Source organism: Neovison vison, chromosome 10 (genome assembly GCF_020171115.1).
Source record: "Neovison vison isolate M4711 chromosome 10, ASM_NN_V1, whole genome shotgun sequence".
Classification (NCBI taxonomy): Eukaryota; Metazoa; Chordata; class Mammalia; order Carnivora; family Mustelidae; genus Neogale; species Neogale vison.
The window spans coordinates 33,216,465-33,235,365 of record NC_058100.1 but is presented as its reverse complement, the minus strand read 5'-3'; the positions used below and the strand labels follow the sequence as shown (position 1 = coordinate 33,235,365).

Here is an 18,901-nt window from a genome sequence, read left to right as displayed (position 1 = left end):
ACACACACTCTTGGAGTAGAGTGTAGCTAAATAATTACTTCCAATTGCTGTAAGTTGAAGTGTGTTTTCTTCCATTTACATGTTTAGATTAAGTTCACTTCAGTAGGTTTGCAAAATTCAGATTGATTTGCCATCAGCATGTGTCTACTATGTTTTCTTGAATTTGTATTTAGGAAATAAACTTGTTCATTCTATCAGAAATGATCTCAAAATTATTATTAAAAATCATTTTCTGGTAAGACCTTAGGTTTGAAAGATACCATATAACTTGTCTCATCAAATCTAACTTTTTACTGAGAAGGAAAAACAGAGGTTCAGGAAAGGTCATTCATCCAAGGTCATAAAAATGATATAATTAGCCAGATTTTTACTATAGATGGTATGCATTTCATCTTTTATTGGAGAGGAAATGCATTTTATTTAAAGGCATTGTATAAAATCAGAATCTCAGAGCTTGGGGTACATGGGTGACTCAGTGGGTTAAGCCTCTGCCTTTGGCTCAGGTGGTGGTCTCGGGGTCCTGGGATTGAGCCCCGCATCGGGCTCTCTGCTCAGTGGGGAGCCTGCTTCTCCCTCTCTCTCTGCCTGCCTCTCTGTCTACTTGTGATCTCTCTCTCTGTCAAATAAAATCTTAAAAAAAAAAAAAGAATCTTCAGAGCTTGACTAGACCTTACATCTCTAGATTTAGCTAATTTTGCAGATGAAGTAGGAGAAAATCAGAGGTTAAGTAATTTGCTCAAAGAAATGTCTGCAGGTATTCAGCTTCCTATTCTTTCTCTGCTCCCAGAGGAGGGAAAAAAATGTCTTTATGTTAAACACACACACACACACACACACACATTTTTAGCAAGATTAGTAGTAAGCAACTTGAGATGTTGGCTTCCAGAAACACTGAAAAAGAATTATTTAAGGGCTGAAATAAATTTTCTAATAGATTGTTGATAAACTTTATAGAAAATACTGAATAGAAGTACTAATTAACTACAAATTCCATTTTGTAGACATAGAATTGAAAGGGCATTGCATGTTGAGACAATTACTAAATTTAGTTTTTGGAACTGAGCTTTTATCAATCAGAAACAGATGATTAGAAGGCTGTGTCTAGTGTTTAACCATCTGATTGGACTACAGGATACATATTTCACATTCCATCTACTGCAATGGAAATACAAATTAATTTTTTAAAAACTCTCCAGTTACTTTATTATTAAGTTTGCTGTAACAACCAGTGCATACTGTTGCTATTTTAAAAGAAAAATAATAACTTGATTTAATTAGTAACAGATGAGGCCTGTGTTGGTTTTATTTAAAAGGGGTGGAGAGAAGGAATGGTTGCTATATTTGTGAGGCTGTGGTACTTGTCCAAATAAAGTGTTCATTTTACTGTTGATGTTGAACTGACACTGAACTTGTGTTTTAGAGTTAATATGTGTATATTTTTAAAGATTTTATTTATTTATTTGACACAGAGAGAGAGATCACAAGTAGGCAGAAGCAGGCAGAGAGAGAGAGAGGGACCAGGCTCTGCACTGATTAGAGAGCCTGATGTGGGGCTCGATCCCAGGACCATGAGATCTTGACCTGAGCCAAAGGCAGAGGCTTAACCCACTGAGCCACCCAGGTGCCCCTAGAGTTATTATATTTTAAAGAAAATTTAATTCACTTTAAAAAAGTCAATTAATGATTTAAATTATGTTTGCACATTTACTAAATAAATACAATATAACAAAAAGAATAAGTCCTATTAGAATATGATTTTAAGGGGAACAAGAGAAAAGATACATATTCCTTAGATTGCTTATTTTCCCTGCATCAGGCAGGGAGTCTTTTTCTCCCTCTGACCCTCCACTTCTCCTGCTCTCGCTCTCTCTTTCTCTCTCTCTCAAATAAATAAAATCTTAAAAAAAAAAAACCAAAAACCAGAATCCAAAGGACTAAAGTGATTATTCCTCACTTCATTACTGATATTGGTAATTGTTCCTCTCTCTCTCTTTTTCTCTTTTTGGTAGGTCATTATTGATTTTTTTGGAATATATTTTCACTGTATTCAGAATTCTAAGTTGACATACTTTATAAATATCACTCCATTATTTTCTGACTTTTACAGTTTTTGACAAGAAGTGTAATGTAATTCTTATATTTGTCTTCTGTATGTAATGAGTGTTTTATTTTCTACCTGCCTCCAAGATTTCATCTTTGCTTTTCAGCAATTTGAACATATGTCTCTCTAGGCATAAGTGTGTATTTGTGTGTGTTGTATTCTACTTGGAGTTCTTTGAACTTATATCCATGGTTTGATTCTTTCATTATCTTTGGAAAATCCTTAGCCATTATCTCTTCAAGTATTGCTTCGGTGCCATTCTGCCCCTCTTCTACTGGATTTTGCTTATGCATGTTAATCCATTTGATACTGTCTCATGGCTCTTAGATACTATATTACTGTTTTACTCCTTTCATCTTTTCTCTCTCTCTCTTTTCTTCTTCTTCTTCTTTTTTTTTTTTTTTTTTTTTGGGGTTCAATTTGGAAAATTTCAGTTGACCGACTTCTAGGCTTACTTACTCTGTCATTATCTATATTGGATCTGCTAATGAGCCCACGAAGGTTTTCTTTATCTCTGTATTGTGTGTGTCTGTGTGTGTGTGTATTTAACATTTCCTTTTTTTTTATTATTGTGTTGTTAGTCACCATACAATACACCATTAGTTTTTGATGTAGTGTTCCAAGATGCATTGTTTACGTGTAATACCTGGTGCTCCATGCAATATGTGCCCTCCTTTATACCCATCACTGGGCTCACCCATCGCCCCACCTCCCTCCCCTCTAAAATCCTCAGTTTGTTTTTCGGAGTCCAGTTTCTCATGGTTCATCTCCCACTCCAATCCTCCCCTTCACTTTTCCCTTCCTTCTAATGTCCTCCATGTTATTCCTTATATATTTAACATTTCCATTTAATTTTAGTATATTTCTCTCTGCAAATTCTCTGTTCATTTATGTTACCCATTTTTTTCCAGTAGAGCCTTAAACATATTAGTCATTTTAAATTATTACTAAATAATTCCTTGATGTTGTTTTAAATCCTCTGATTATTATTCAGGTCATATCTAAGTCTGTTATGTTAACTGCCTGCAGTGGGGTGTTTTCTTGCTCTTCATGTATCATAATGTCTGATTGAAAGCTAGGTACCACATTAGCTGAGTCGAGATTGAGATAAACACTATTTATGTCTGGAAATGGGCAGACCTTTTTTCCTAGGCCTTTTATGTGGGAAGTTAAGTCATTCTTTTTTTTTTTTTTTGAGGTTAAGTCGTTCTTGTTGGGAGTTGAGCTGTATTTGGTTACCCTCCCTGCATTATGAGCTCACACTCATGTACATGACTTTGTCTTTCCAGTGCAGAGAGTTTGGCAGTGTTCATGTTCCACCCTCCACTTAAGACTTTCCCGATATATCTGTGCTTCAAAGAGGACCTCTCACTTCATGTTAACCCTTTCCCAACAATGTGCTGCTATTCCTTGTTACTCAGCTTTTGCTAATTTGGTACTGAGGTCAGTTGTTGTTCTAATTTAGCTTTAGGTCAGTCTTACCCTGGTCTTGTGTCCATAGTTACAGTTGCTAGCCCCAGCAGTGGGGCTGCCTAAGTCCTCTGTCAACACCACTCCTCTGGAGGTTTCTTCTGTTTCTTTTCCCCATCTGCAGGGAGGCTTCCCCTTGTTTTGGATGTGGCAGTGTTTAAGCTTCTTTTAAGTCTTCTGTTTTTTAGGGGAAATAGGAGAAAAAGATGTGGACAGGGTTTTATGCCTTTTCCCCGGTGGCAGCAATTCCCCTCCACCAGGCCCACTCTACGGAGGGGGAAGTTTTCTTCCATATCCTGTCCTATCCCCAGTATTTCTTGTGAAAAGACCTTGCCAAGTGGTTGCAAACTCTCAGCATCGGCAGCTTCCCAGTACTGTAGTCAGGCTGCTTCACACCTGACCGTTAACAGTTTGTTTAAAATTTTTCATGCAGTCGTCTTTCCCAGTTCTGTGGCAACTCTGTTTTTCTCCAGGTCTCGGCTTTGAATAAACCAGCCTCATGACCCTTATCTCCTTGAGGGTGCCTATTTCCTTATATATCAGGCCAGTTGGTTTCCTGGCAACCTTAGCTCTCTGGTAGTTATTTTTTTAGTTACAATTTTATATGTGGAATTTTCTTGCAGTTCAGTTGGGACCCACATCCTGTCTAGATTTTTACATCCTAAGAGTAGCTTTGAGGTTCTGCCTACTTTTCTTTTTCTTTTTCAGAAAAAAAGAACAAGTATTTTTTAATTCATCTTTGTATCTCCCACCCTGTCCAGCATAGGGTTAGACACACAGTTCTGCCTGTTTTTCTTAATCGCTAATGCCTCTACTTGACTGCTTCCGTAGCATGTTAATTTATCTCACTATTTCTGTTCTGGCCTCCTTCCAATACATTCTCCACTTTGTAGTCAGAAGGATAATTTTTGAAGAGTTCCTTGAATGCTTAATTTTCCAGGTCATCTTTGCACATGCTGGTTTTTTTCCATCTAGACCACTCTTTCCTCCTTTTCAATTAGCATGAGATACCTTCTGTTCATCCAGGACGTTTTTTTCCTCAGAGAAGCCTTCTTTGACAACTCTTCACACTGAGAGTATATCAGATCCACTCATATTTTTTAATGGTACTGTTTTTTTCTCTTGTAATTAAGTAACTGTAGAATTATTTCTTTACTATATTTCACTCCTTCTAGAATATAAGCTCCATGAAGGCAGGAATCATTTCTTCCTTGTTCACCAATATGTACCAAGGGCTTCAGGTAAAAAATATTTGTTAAATGAATAAATAGAGCTAGAAAAGATGTTATTCATAGTAAACAGTGAAGCTAGTTATAGAATTAGAGTTTTGTATCAATTTGATAAATTTTTGTCCTTGGCCCTGTGGAAATTTTAGGAAGTTAACAAATGAATGATTGCCCCCGTGTACTTAGGAGCTTAAACTAGGAGAAAGGGAGAACCAAAATTAGAGAGTCTTTGGAGATGGATTTGTACTTTTTAATGAAGAACTGAATATGATTATAGTATGACTGTGGAGATAGGGGTTTGAAGGAAGAATCATTGTTCTTTGTCAATTCAGTCTTAAAAAAAAAAAAATCAGTGTTCACTCCTTAGCATAGAATGAGAGGAGAAAGGAACATTGAGGACTCAACTAGTAATGTGATTTTTATGAGGTCAATGAAAGATTGCAATTAAGATATGGCAAGGGTGGGGATGCCTGGGTGTCACATTCAGTTAAATGCCCAACTCTTGGTTTCAGCTCAGGTTATAATCTCAGGGTCGTGAGATCGAACCCTGGGTCAGGCTCTGCACTCAGCATGGAGTCTATCTCCCTTTCCTTCTGCCCCTCCTGCTTGTGCGTGCACTCTCTCTCTCTCTCTCTCTCTAAAATATGTAAAAAAAAAAAATCTTAAAAAAAATATATGTCAAGGGTGGTATAAATAAATGCTTTAGACCTCCAATGCAAGAAAAGGTAGAGCAAGATTATTTATAAGTCTTTTGGTAATGATCAAAGAAACATATATAGGTGTTAAGAATTTCTCTCCTTTCTAGCCATTCCTTTGTAACAAAGATGTGAGATATTTTTATAACCAACTTATTCAGACTGCTACCTTAAGAAATACGAATACAGGCTTAGATTACCAAATAAGTTCTGTCCTCTGTGTTTTCACTCTAAAGCAAGTTCTGTTGAAATAATTTTATAATCATCTAGAGTAGGGAGTCAACAAACTTTTTCTGTAAATGGCCATAACTACTGTTTTCTACTAGCATGTTAGCAGCTATAGGGTATAAACAAATGAATAGGACTGTCCTCCAATGAAACTTTATTTATGGAAACTGAAATTTGAATTTCAGTTTTTCATGTGTCATGACATATTATTCATTTGATTTATTTTTCAGCCATTTAAAAGTGTAGAAGTCAAAACCATTTTTAGCTCTTAGGTTGTGTGAAAACAGATGGTAGGCCAGATCAGACCTACTAAGCATAGTTTGTTGACTCCTGTCATAGAATTTAAACTGTTACTTATAGACCAGCTTCTCTCCTGAGTTCTGTAAGATTTTCAAATATCCATTGAATATCAGGTCAGATTCAATATGACAAATAATTTTTTGTCCTGTTTGTCTGACACCTTTTCAATTTATAGACCTTAGTTAATGAACTAATATCCACCATATTGACAAGCAAAGAAGGGCTTGGGACAGCTCTCCTTAGACCTTCTCCCAAGGTTGACTCTTGACTGGCATCTGGGAACTTGGATTTTAGGAGTATTCCCACTATTCCCTAATGGATAAGGGTAGTTTACTATGCCTGAACAGTTTGCACAAGCAATGTAGTTATTGTTAAACACCTACTGGCTTGCTGGGTTTGGAATTTTAGTTTGTGCTGGCAGAGGATTCCTATGTGACCAGCCCCCAGCAGAGACTGTGGGCACTGAGTCTCAGCCTCAGCTCAGTGCTGAAGCCATTCTGTGTGACCATGGGGAGAGGATTCTAGGAGGCTTACACCTCTGGACTTTGCCTCCATGTGCCTTTTCCCTTTTCTGATTTTGTTTTGCATCCTTTCAGCATAATCGCAGTTATGAAGATGACTATGTGCTGAGTCCTAGCAAATTACCAAACCCAGGGTAGTCTTGGGGACCCACAACACATTGACCAAGCCAGAAACCTGAAAGTCATCTTCAGCACTTTCTCTTCACTTCTCACTCAGATGCTCTGGCCATATCTCCTTAACACCCCCTTGGATTATTTCCTCTTCAGCCTTTCTGTCCTTTCTTAATTACATAGACCTGTCTAATGCAAGATATTCTTAAGTACCTACTTTAGATCTCTGCCTGTTTCAGTCTATCCATATATAGTGCCCCCTTATTAATTTGTGTCTGTTCTTCTCATGCATGTATTTATGTATGTCCGTATGTATTGATACATTTATCTTTATGCCACCAGTTTGACCACATCACCCTCTGGACTTAAAATCACTCAGGCATTCTTTGAAGAGCATTAAAAGCTTTTTGTGATTTGTCCAATATCAGTTTAATACACTCCTGTCACTCTCCAACTTATACTTTATACTACGTCCATACCAAAGACTTGCAGTGCCCCAGTACTTTTAGGCCTAAGTGCCTATGCACTGGCTTTTTCTTTGATTGTCCTTGCCTTTCTTAACCAGGGATCAAGTTATTACACATTTTAAAAAACTTTTTCCTAATTTGAAATCTTTTCTGTACTCCTAAGTAGTTTAGTAGTTTCTTCCATGTTGCTTCCAGAGGACTTCATGGGTTCCATTTTTATTACATTTATTATTGCTCTCTTTCTCTGCTCTTTGTAGATTGTGGAACCTCGTTTGAGTTAGCACAGGGCCTGGCCCTTAATAGGTGGCATTCAGTAATGTGTTTTCAAGAACCCAATGTAATATTTCTTCCAGTTGACACTGTTAAGTTGAGGAAGGAAGGGATGATGTGGAAAAATGTATTTTTCTTCTCAAAAGTTTGATTTTAGAAAAGTTTGTAGATTGAAATGAGAATAAATAGATTAACACATAAAATACAGATGAGGGTAGAAAAATAATAAAAAAAATTATTATCTGCAGTCTTTTTGTCTTATTGTACAGCAGAACCTCACCGCATTTGTATTATATTACATAGGTGGAAATGGATATTGTTGAAAAACTGGTAAAAATGATACCTTGTGAACACGAAGATCTGCTGAATATCACCCTCCGGCTTTTACTGAACTTATCCTTTGACACAGGACTGAGGAATAAGATGGTACAAGTTGGGCTGCTTCCCAAACTCACTGCACTCCTAGGTATGCCTTTTAAAGATTAATGATAGTGTTGCTTCAAATCTCCAATACCGTTGGAAAACTGAGCTCTGTGTTGAAGTCTACTGAGCAGAGATCATTCAGTGTGTGTTCTTTGATTGCGAACTTAGTACTAAAAATAAGCTGAGGGACGCCTGGGTGGCTCAGTTGGTTGGACGACTGCCTTCGGCTCAGGGCGTGATCCTGGAGTCCCGGGATCGAGTCCCGCATCGGGCTCCCAGCTCCATGGGGAGTCTGCTTCGCTCTCTGACCTTCTCCTCGCTCATGCTCTCTCTCACTGTCTCTCTCTCTCAAATAAATAAATAAAATCTTTAAAAAAAAAAAAATAAATAAAAAAAAAAAAATAAAAATAAGCTGAATGAATGAAAAGTGACATGTGCTAGGAATTCTGGTGCCATGGAATGAAATGTAATAGAAACTTTTTTCACTCTGACTTCATTTATGCATGTGAAAGTGAAAATATAAAAGAACCAAGGAAGCAAGAAGGAAAAATTATTTTCTCTTCAACAATTTTTTTAAAAAGTGGGTATCATTTAAGTTCTTATATTCTACCATACTTTTGAACACACATATTGCCACAGCCTTTTTGTTATTAAGTACAAAAGGGCAATTTTTGGTAGCCTGAGTTAAAAATATTGTACTGGCAGATTCAGTTAATAATACAGTATTTTCTTTTAGCTGTTTGTGAGATATTTATATGAAACGGATGGATTCAAGAATTAACTTTTGTGCTCATCCTTAATGCTTCTCGCAAGAATATAAAGTCCTTTATGATCTGTTCATTGTCTTTATAGGCACCTGCTACCCCCCAGCATATACTTTATACTGTGTTTATACTGAACATATATTACACTGTAAACAGTTCCCTAAACAAGTTCTTTTATGCCTATCCACCTGCTTTTTTGCTCTACATGGAATGCCATTTTTTTAAAATCAGAAAACAAATTCTTTTTTTTTTTAAGGACTTTTTTTTTTTTTAAATCTTATTTATTTATTTGACAGAGAAAGATTACAAGTAGGCAGAGAGGCAGGCAGAGAGAGAGAGGAGGAAGCAGGCTCCCTGCCAAGCAGAGAGCCCGACGCGGGACTCGATCCCAGGACCCCAAGATCATGACCTGAGCTGAAGGCAGCAGCTTAACCCACTGAGCCACCCAGGCGTCCCCAGAAAACAAATTCTTATACATCTTTTTAAGACTCTGTTCCTTTGTTTCAGTACTGCAGTTTCATTCTTTTTTTTTTTAGCTTTTTCCATGTTTTCAAATTTTTTTAGCAGTTACCAATATAATAGTGGAATAGTAGGAAATGACTTAACATTAAGTTTAATCTTCCTACACTTGGGTGGCTCAGTCATTTAAGTGCCTGCCTTTGGCTCAGGTCACTATCTCTGGGTCCTGGGATTGCGCCCTGAGTTGGTCTTTCTATTCAGCAGGAAATCTGCTTGTCCCTCTCCCTGTTTCTACCTCTCTCTCTCAAATAAATAAATAAAATCTTTTTAAAAAATTGTTTATTCTTAGCTATCTAATACCTATGAACATGATCTGTCATTGATATCATCCATATGCTCTTTATAATATTAGCAGTAATGTTTATTGAATGTTTACTATGCCAGTCATTTTGTTGTGTACTTTTATTTATGTTATCTCATGGAATCACTATCTGAGATCTTTACTCAGGCAAGGCTCACATTCAGACTCAGTTGTATCTGCTGCCAAAATTGGATTTATTAACTCCTATAATAAATGACACTGTATAGTTATATGAAGTAGACCATGATTAAGTAGAGTAGGCAGAGCTATAATTTAAAAATCTAATTATCCAACTCCCCTGAAAATAGAGGAATACTTAAGGAAACTTATTTCTTACTCCTTTTCTCAGAATAGGAAAAACTTTCTTCAGTCAATCCAAGAACATTTGTATTTTGTGGAAGAAACTCTGTTGAGGAGCACTTTCAAATATTGCTTTTATGGAACCAAAGCAATGCATTTAACAAGGAAACAGAAAACTTTAAAGGCAGAACTGATGGGGCTTTGAATTTAGTTCATGTGAATCCTTTATAATAAATCTGGCAGAATTGTGATCAATTGTGTATCAAGGTCAGATTCTCAGTGTATGCAGATGAATAAGTCATACTTCTTGTCTCATAGGACTTCATAGACCATCTGGTTTATTCAGTATCGAGTGACCTACTTTTATAAAACAAATTATTTAAAAGAGATTTGGGGGAAATTACTTATAAGATACCCAGTCCATATTTTGTTAACAGATAGTAAGTTTTATGACATAAAATATAATATTTAGTACACCAGCTTGCATTCCCACCAATGGTGTAAGAGGGTTCCCCTTTCTCCAAATACTCTCCAACAGTTGTTGTTTCCTGCCCTGTTAATCTTTGCCATTCTAACTGGTCTAAGGTGGTATCTCAATGTTTTGATTTGAATTTCCCTGATGCCTACTGATGATGAATATTTTTTCATGTGTCTGTCAGCCATTCGTATGTCTTCACTGGGAAAGTGTCTGTTATGTCTTCTGCCCATTTTTTGACTTGATTGTTTTTTGGGTTTTGAGTTTGAAAAGTTCTTTATAGATCTTGAATAGCCCTTTGTCTGTAGTGTCATTTGCGAATATCTTCTCCCATTCCATGGGTTGTCCCTTTCTTTTATTGACTGTTTCCTTTGCTGTGTAGAAGCTTTTGATCTTGATAAAATCCCAAAAGTTTATTTTTGCTTTTGTTTCCTTTGCCTTTGGAGACATGTCTTGAAAGAAGTAGCTGTGGCTGATGTCAAACAGGTTACTGCCTATGTTCTTCTCTAGGATTTTGGTGGATTCCTGTCTCACGTTGAGGTTTTTAATCCATTTTGAGTTTATCTTTGTGTACGGTGTAAGAGAATGGTCGAGTTTCATTCTTCTACATATAGCTGTCCAATTTTCCCAGCACCATTTATTGAAGAGACTGTCTTTTTTCCACTGGATATTTTTTTCCTGCTTTGTCGAAGATTATTTGACCATAGAGTTGAGGGTCCATATCTGGGCTCTCTACTCTGTTCCACTGGTCTATGTATCTGTTTTTGTGCCACTAGGCATGCTGTCTTGGTGATCACAGCTTTGTAATATAGCTTGAAATCAGGCAACATGATGCCCCCAGTTTGATTTTGAGTAATTATTAAAAGCAAAGAGAAGTTGGTTATAACTCAGCCTTTTTGCTGTATGAGGAACCAATATCGTTTATTAACTCATGACAATGTTGATCTATCTGGACATTAATAAGTAGGCTCTGATATCATTCTGTTTTGGGAAAGATTCAGTATGTCTCATCTTTTTTTTCCCTTCTTCATTGCTCACAAGTCATTGAATTTAAACAATTTCTTTTTTTCTAATGTTCATATGTCTTTTGCTTAGTAACTTTCCTTGTGCATTCATGGAATGTCATGGATTCATGTGCATGTCATGGAAGCAATGGCAATCATACATAACAAACAAGAGAGAGTATCTTTTGATACTTTAGGATCAAGGAAAGGGAGAAAATGTGCATATTGAAGAAGAAATTCAAATACACTAGAGAACAGTGCCCTTAACTTCTATAAAATGCTTCAGTGTCTGTATTTAGAATATCCACAGGTTTACATTTATTCACTTATCTCACATTCTTTTAATTATTTTAAAGTCACTATTATTTCCTACTCTTTTTCATTTAAATTATGAGTTAAATCAGCTTCTGTAGGCCTTTTATAAGGTGGGCCTATAGGGAAAAAAAATGTTCCAAAATCCAGGTAACTGATTTCAATATAAATCTTTAGAACTTAACCATTTTGTAAACTTTACAATTGTTTGTATTTATTATGACCCTAAAATGGCCCTTTATTCATCACTTCCCAGGAAAAACCTGTCAAATTTATTAGTGGAAGGTAAGGCTATGATTACTAATAAACCAACCTTAAGATCTCGGTGGCTTAAAACACCTCAAAGATGTACTTCTTGCTCCTATTATATATCCACAATGAGTGCGTAGAAAGTGTTGGTCCACGTTAGCATCAGTCAGAGACCAAGACTAACAGAACCTCGACATGGCACCAGGAAAGGAGGAAAGAGAAAACGGAGATTGGCAAACTTGTCTTGAAGGCTTTCATGCTGATGTGACAAATACAATTTTTGTTGATATTTCCATTGATAACAGCAAGTCATATGGCCATACCAGACTTTAAGTGGGTGGCAAGTGCTTGGAAGGATTAGTACTGGAAAGCTGGTGAGCAAGCAACCTAACACTCCTGAAAGGTATTTTCCAGGTTTTCTGAATTTTTATTTATTTTATGTTTTTTGATAATTAAAAAAATTTTTTTGTAAACATATAATGTATTATTAGCCCCAGGGGTACAAGTCTGTGAATTGCCACGTTTACACACTTCACAGCACTCACCATAGCACATGCCCTCCCCAGTGTCCATAACCCCACCCCCCTCTCCCTACCCTACTCCCCCCGGCAACCCTCAGTTTGTTTTGTGAGATTAAGAGTCTCTTGGGCTTTGTCTCCCTCCCGATCCCATCTTGTTTCATTTATTCTTTTCCTACCCCCAAACCCCCCACATTGCATCTCCACTTCCTCATATCAGGGAGATCATATGATAGTTGTCTTTCTCCAATTAACTCATTTCACTTGAATTTTTATTTTTTAAAGATTTTTATTTTTAAGTCATCTCTACACCCACCGTGAGGTTTGAACTCACAGCCCCGAGATCAAGAGTCGTCACATACACTACTGACTGAGCCAGCCAGGTGCCCTGAATTTCATTCTAGCTGGGTTTCCAGGTTGACCAGAGTCTCTTGGAAAGTATGTCCTGAGACATTATAGCAGTTCTACCCTGTGTCGTGTAGGACAAGGGCTGTAGCACCAAGCACGTTGATTAACAGCTGGCGTTCTGGAGCCGCGCTGCACGAACCGGAGTCCTGGCTTTGTCGGTGTTAGCTGTGTGCTGCCGTGCAGCTTTTGTGACCTGTCAGCTTTCTCATCTCAGTATATAGAAAATAGTGCACAGTAGTAAGGAGGGATTGGGTGAGAGTACAGTAAGTGATAAGAAATTACAAATATGAGAAATTACATGGAATACAAACTGTAGCTATCCAGGAATGGGTCTTTTTGGTAGGTAAGTTTTGTTGGCTAATACCATTAAGGGCATTTAATCATTTTATATAAAGGTCTTTCAAATTGATTACATCTTTCTTTTCATAAATATTTTCCTTTTTTTAAATTTACTTTTTATTTATTTTCAGCATAATAGTATTCATTATTTTTGCACCACACCCAGTGCTCCATGCAATCCGTGCCCTCTATAATATCCAGATATTTTCTTAACTGTACTCTAATACCATAGACAATTTAAATTTGTATTGAGAAGTATTGTGTAGGTGAATACCGTGGGCTTTGGAGCCAGAGTACTTAGGTTCAAGTGCTTTTATGAGTATTAGTTGTGACTGTTTTTTAAATCATTGATTTGAGTTTGTAGTTTTGAAAATAATTTATTATACAAGAGTGTAAATATTACTGTGCTCAATTATTTCCCTTTGCTAAATGGTTCCAAAATTCTATGTATTTTTAATTTTATATATAGGTTTTCTCTTTCCCCCCTCTTATTTTTAGCTGTCACTTCTCATTCCTTCTGGACCAGCTGCAGCTCTATCGCAGCAATTTTCCTCTCCTCTAATGATCTATTATCCCGTGGTTTTGGAAACTGACAACTGAGCTTATTTGAACTGTATATTTTGTTAGAAATGAATTCCAAATGAATGCCCAAAGGGTTTTCTTCCCAGTTACATACTCCTCCTAGTAATGTTTATTGCATGGACTTTGGAACATTTCTTTTAACTGTGAAGAAACCTATTTTGCTTAATTGTTCTCTCTGTTGTATCCAAAGAAATTATACTTAGTGTGTAAGTGATTTCCTGATAAATGATTAATAACAGAATAGTCATTTTTACACTTGTTTTTTTTTTTTTTTCATTTTTACACTTGTTAATGCATATGTTACTTGTGTGGAAAATTAAATCAGTAACTCCTAACACAATAAACTAAACTTCTCAACTGACTAGTTCAGTGATATATATATAATATCTCTGGTCTTTTGCCACTACAATTATATAGAAGTTGTAGTAAAGAAGTATTATAGAGAGCATAGGTTTTAAAGGGATAGGATATAATTAGTATAGAGCAGTGACTTTCAAACATCTTTTATTGTAGTCTGTAATAATTTATAACTGCAATCTAGTACTCACAAGTATAATATGATATTCATGTATATATATATCCGTGTGTGCATATTAATATACATATTTTATTATGTGTTAGATTTTAACATACTAATTTTCTGAATGTTCACAAAGCAGTATTTACCATTTCTATGTGCAGTGAACTGTATTTTCTATTATCTTTCATTTTTTTTATTCCACTTATGACTAACTCATTAATTTTATGTTCTTTGATTGATTTGACATTCATTTAGAAAACAGTGAACTAGGAGAAAGTGATTACACTACTTTCTCATCAAATCTTCAAGAATATCAGTCATTGTTTGTGCTGGATTTTTTATGTGTTATACAGTAGATAATATAAATATTTCTAAGTTATTCTTGGCAAGTAGTATAAAGTGATTCCATGGAATTGCAATTTTTTTAATGGAAAAAACCTTTTGTAAATCAAATATTTGAAGAATTTGGGGTACATTTTCTTCTTGTAGTCACAGAGAAGGAATTAAAGAACATAGGGTAGAGTACGAGTGGTCAGCTTGGGTTTTGTTTTTTTTTTTTTAGAAAGAAATTCAGTTTAATACATGTTTAATGTATTAAACATGGACCTGTTTAATAATAACTTGCTGACTGGTTAAAGAATTGCCTATTTTATATATAGCAATTACTTATTTTTTAAAAGATGCAAAAAATGTAAAACCACTTTTGTAGGGCTATACATGTGGTAGAACTTTTTGGAAATGATTTTTGAGGGATGCTGTTTCAACTGGAAGTGCTATCAGATTTTAAGTAGGTTTTCTTTACGATTATTTGGGGATTCCATAATTGAAAAATCTTTTCATTAATAAGAGATTATTTTAACTAGAGTACAATGAATCATGAGTCTTTCAGGTTCTAATAAAGCTGCGCTATTTGAACATTTAATCCCCTTCTTGCCTTTCCTGAAACATTTAACTAGTACATTGCGACCCCTGCTGTTGCATGAATTGCCGAATAGCTGAAAAAAAATACGTACTTGAGGAAGATTGTGTGATTTGAATTATTATTAAAGGCAGAGGTGAAGTTTTGTTATAGTTAGCTTTTTGCCATGTGAGGCTTTGAGTGAAAGGTAATGCAGTAGAACCAAATATTATTTCAAAATTTTGTTATGTAAAGCATTTTATTTAGGGATTTTGAATTTCACTTTTTCTTTGACATTAGGGACACATAAAGGGATTAATAAAGAAGTTTTGAAATCATTACTTAAAATCTTCTTTTTCCATTTACCCTGAAATTTCTTTGTATAGTCTTGATCTTTTCCTAGGCACTGAGAAGGAAGGCATTAGGTCCCAAAATGTTTCAGAAATTTTATTTATATCCATGAGAAATCTTGTATCTAAATATTTCTTTGTTTTGCTTTTCTTAAATACCACCGAAATTACTCAATTCTTACTTTATTTTTTATATGTTTCTTTCATAAGCCTTCATAAGAATCCTAAATTTAACTCTGCTTATTAGCTCAATGTCAATTATCTATTTATCCCCACACTTGACACATAATTTCCTGTGCCTACTAACTTTATGTTACCATCTGGGAGACCTGTCATAGCCAACGGTTTCAGCAAATGTGATTATATGCAAATTAAATTGGACCTAAAAAGTTTGGTTTTATTTATCCATTTGTTAGTTTAGTCAGGTTTTTTTATGATGTTGAATTAATCTTTTTAAGTGTTTAAAGGTTTTTTTTGCTCACCTAAGAATCAAATCATTTAAAAAAAAAAAAATTTCCCTGACATGACTCCTTAAGCTATTTGGCCTTGATGTGTCTCAAGAGGGCTTCCTTATGTCAGAATATCCTGGGTTGGGAGATGGCAAGGAAATTCTTTGTCATAGTGTGTTCTTTGGTTTCCTGGAAAATGCACTGATAGTGTTTCAAAAATAACTTGAAAACTAAATTTTCTTAGCTTTTTGTCTGATGCACCAGGCAAATGTTCTTGCAGCCCTCAGTTGCTTTGGTGCGGATGTTTCATAAGCTAAGTTCTGTTTGATGTGCTTGGGAATGATGTTAGTTATAGAAGCAAGCATAAATTCACAACCAAACTATTCTTTGGAAGAGCTTGGATCATCATGACATAGTTTGTTCATAAAGCTTAAACATCACATAATGACAGAGACAGTGTATTACAGAAAGCATAATCAGTAATTGAAAAAAAATAAAACCACCAGATTTCACTGGTGAACTCCTTTGAACAATTTTGAGTTTATTTATTTTTTTAAAGATTTTATTTATGTATTTGACAGAGAGAGATCACAAGTAGGCAGAGAGAGAGGGGGAAGCAGGCTCCCCACCGAGCAGAGAGCCCCCGATCCTGACCTGAGCTGAAGTAGAGGGTTAACTCCAAACCACTCAGGCGCCCCTTGAGTTTATCCACCATGTTCTTTCTCCTGTGTGAATGATACTGATATGTATTTTCAACTGAGTGATGTTCTGAGTTTTCATGTCAGCTTTTCGATTTTTAACTTGATTTTCAGCGGAATTTAAACTCAAGGGAATAAACCTTATAAAATTTGCAGGTCTTATCCTACATATATGAAATTTTGCATTGTTAAAACAAAAATGGAACAGGCACAGCCAGCATAATGATTAAACAGATTAGATAGCTATCTGTAAATTATAGGTAACCACCACCTTTCCCAATTTTTCCACTGTTTTATAAGTTTTCCTTGTTTATTAGGAGACTGTAGGAATTCAATGATTAGAGCATCTGTTTTTAAACTTTTGGTCTCAGGACCCCTTTAACACCCTTAAAAATTATCAAGGAGCCCCAAGGAGCTTTTTGTTCATGAGGGGTTATGTCTATGGATATTTATTGTATTCATGATTAAAATCGAGACAAAATTTAAATATTCATCTTCAAATAGCAAACCTGCTACATGTTAACATAAGTATTTTATGAAAAACAGCAGTCACACTGCATCTTCTTTATCTGGTCGTTCTCCCACTCTCCCAAGTGAGAATTTCATTCCTGTACCTTCACATAAATCAAACACCTCATCCTCCGCTCATGACCTTGTTGCTTCCTGTCTCATTGAGAAAGTAGAAGCAGTCCCAAGAGCTTCCATGTGGTCATAGACTTAACCTCCTGCCTCTGGTCTGTACTTTGCTTCCCTCCCATGATTATGGATGAACTTGCTCCTGCTCTTGCCATAGGCCAACGTTCCCGCTCCCGCCCATTCCCTGTCACTTTCTCAGGGTGCTCATTGCCGCAATTTTCCTTTCCTGCATTAATTGTTCCTTCTCTAGAAGATCATTCCACTAACATACAAATACGCTGTTACTTCTTCCATCTTAATAAAGATTCTTCCTGACTTTGACGTCTCTCTTTTACCTTCCAACTATTATCCCGCTTCTTTTCTTCACATTATTGCAGAATGCCCCAAGAATTAGGGTCATTTCCTGCCTCCCAGTTTCTCTCTTCCTTTGTGCATACGTCCATATCCTTTCTTCTCTGTTCTCTGCTCTTTGTGCCCCATCTCTCTATCCCTCTCTTTTCTCTCCTGCCTCGCCTCTCTCAGTTCCCCTCCTCACCGCTCTACACTCTTCGTAATCTTTTCCAGTCAGACTGTCACATGCACGCCCCGTCGCACTACTCTGGTCAAGTTCCAATGACCTCTGCATTGCTAAACCCTGTGGTTGTTGCCAGCACACATCGTACTCAGTCTGTGAACAGCACTTGATACAGTTTCTCTCCTCATCTTTTTTCATTGATTTTCCAGGACCCGATACTCTTCTGGTTTTCCTCCTAAGAATCCAGTGCTTCTCAGTCTCCTTTTCTGTTCCCACCTCTTCTCCCCAGTCTCTAAGCATCAGACTGTCTCCAAGGGCTTAGTCCTTAGAATTTTTCTGTCTGTACTAACTCTCTTGGTGACTGCATCCGTTCTTTTTAAATACTCCTGTTTAACTATTGGAGTCATCTGCCTAAACTGATGACTCCGGAACACAAAGAGAAAGACAGTCCAGCCTTTTCTCTGATTTCCTTACTCCAGACATTATCACTTGGATGCCTTATTAGCGTCTGAGATTTGATATGTTCAAAATCAAGCTTCTGATACACACCAGCCCCAGGCATCATGCTTTCACAGTCTTTTCTCTATATATAAATGTCAACTTTCTCTTTCTAATTAACTGACCCAGCCTGGGGAAGTTCTCCTTGATTTCTGTTTTTCCCTCCTTCCCTGCATCCAGTCTGTTTGTGCAGTCAGCAGTCTTCAAAATATAGCTGCTGGGACACCTGGCTGGCTCAGTCCGTTAAGCCACTGCCTTCAGCTCAGGTCATGATCCCAGGGTGTGGGGATCGAGTCCCGCATCAGGCTCCTTGCTTGGTGGGGAGCCTGCTTCTCTCTCTGCCTCTGCCTGCAGCTCTGCCTGCTTGTGCGCACTCTCTCTCTCTCTCTCTCTCTCTCTCTCTCTGTCTGTCTCTGACAAATAAATAAGTAAATAAAATCTTAAAAAAAATTAAAAAATATATATATATAGCTGCTACCACCCTGCTCCTTGACACCCTCTTCTCTTTCCTGGTTAACACAGTGCCGTCCTAACTGGTCTTTGCGCTTCTACCCTTGCCCCACATTCTTTTTAACACAACACAGAGTGATTTCATTAAAATTTGAGTTAAATCATGGCATATTCCTCTGCTCAAAAATCTTTAATGACTTCCTGTCTCAGAGGAAGAACCAAAGTCCTTACGATGGCCTACAAATGTCTCTCCTAGCTCCGTACTTATGTAACTGCATCTTCTAGTACTCTTTTTTTTTGTTCTT

The 18,901-nt window shown here is 36.6% G+C and overlaps 1 protein-coding gene across 4 annotated transcripts in view; it reads left to right on the top strand.

The window, feature by feature from the left end:
- The window catches only part of KIFAP3 (kinesin associated protein 3), a 177,108-nt gene that overhangs the window by 69,087 nt on the left and 89,120 nt on the right, over positions 1-18,901 (top strand). For all 4 annotated transcript variants that reach the window (XM_044266941.1, XM_044266939.1, XM_044266942.1 and 1 more), the window contains exon 10: positions 7,693-7,855. In XM_044266941.1, the coding sequence (XP_044122876.1) occupies positions 7,693-7,855 (163 nt within the window). The remainder of the gene's footprint in view (positions 1-7,692; positions 7,856-18,901) is intronic.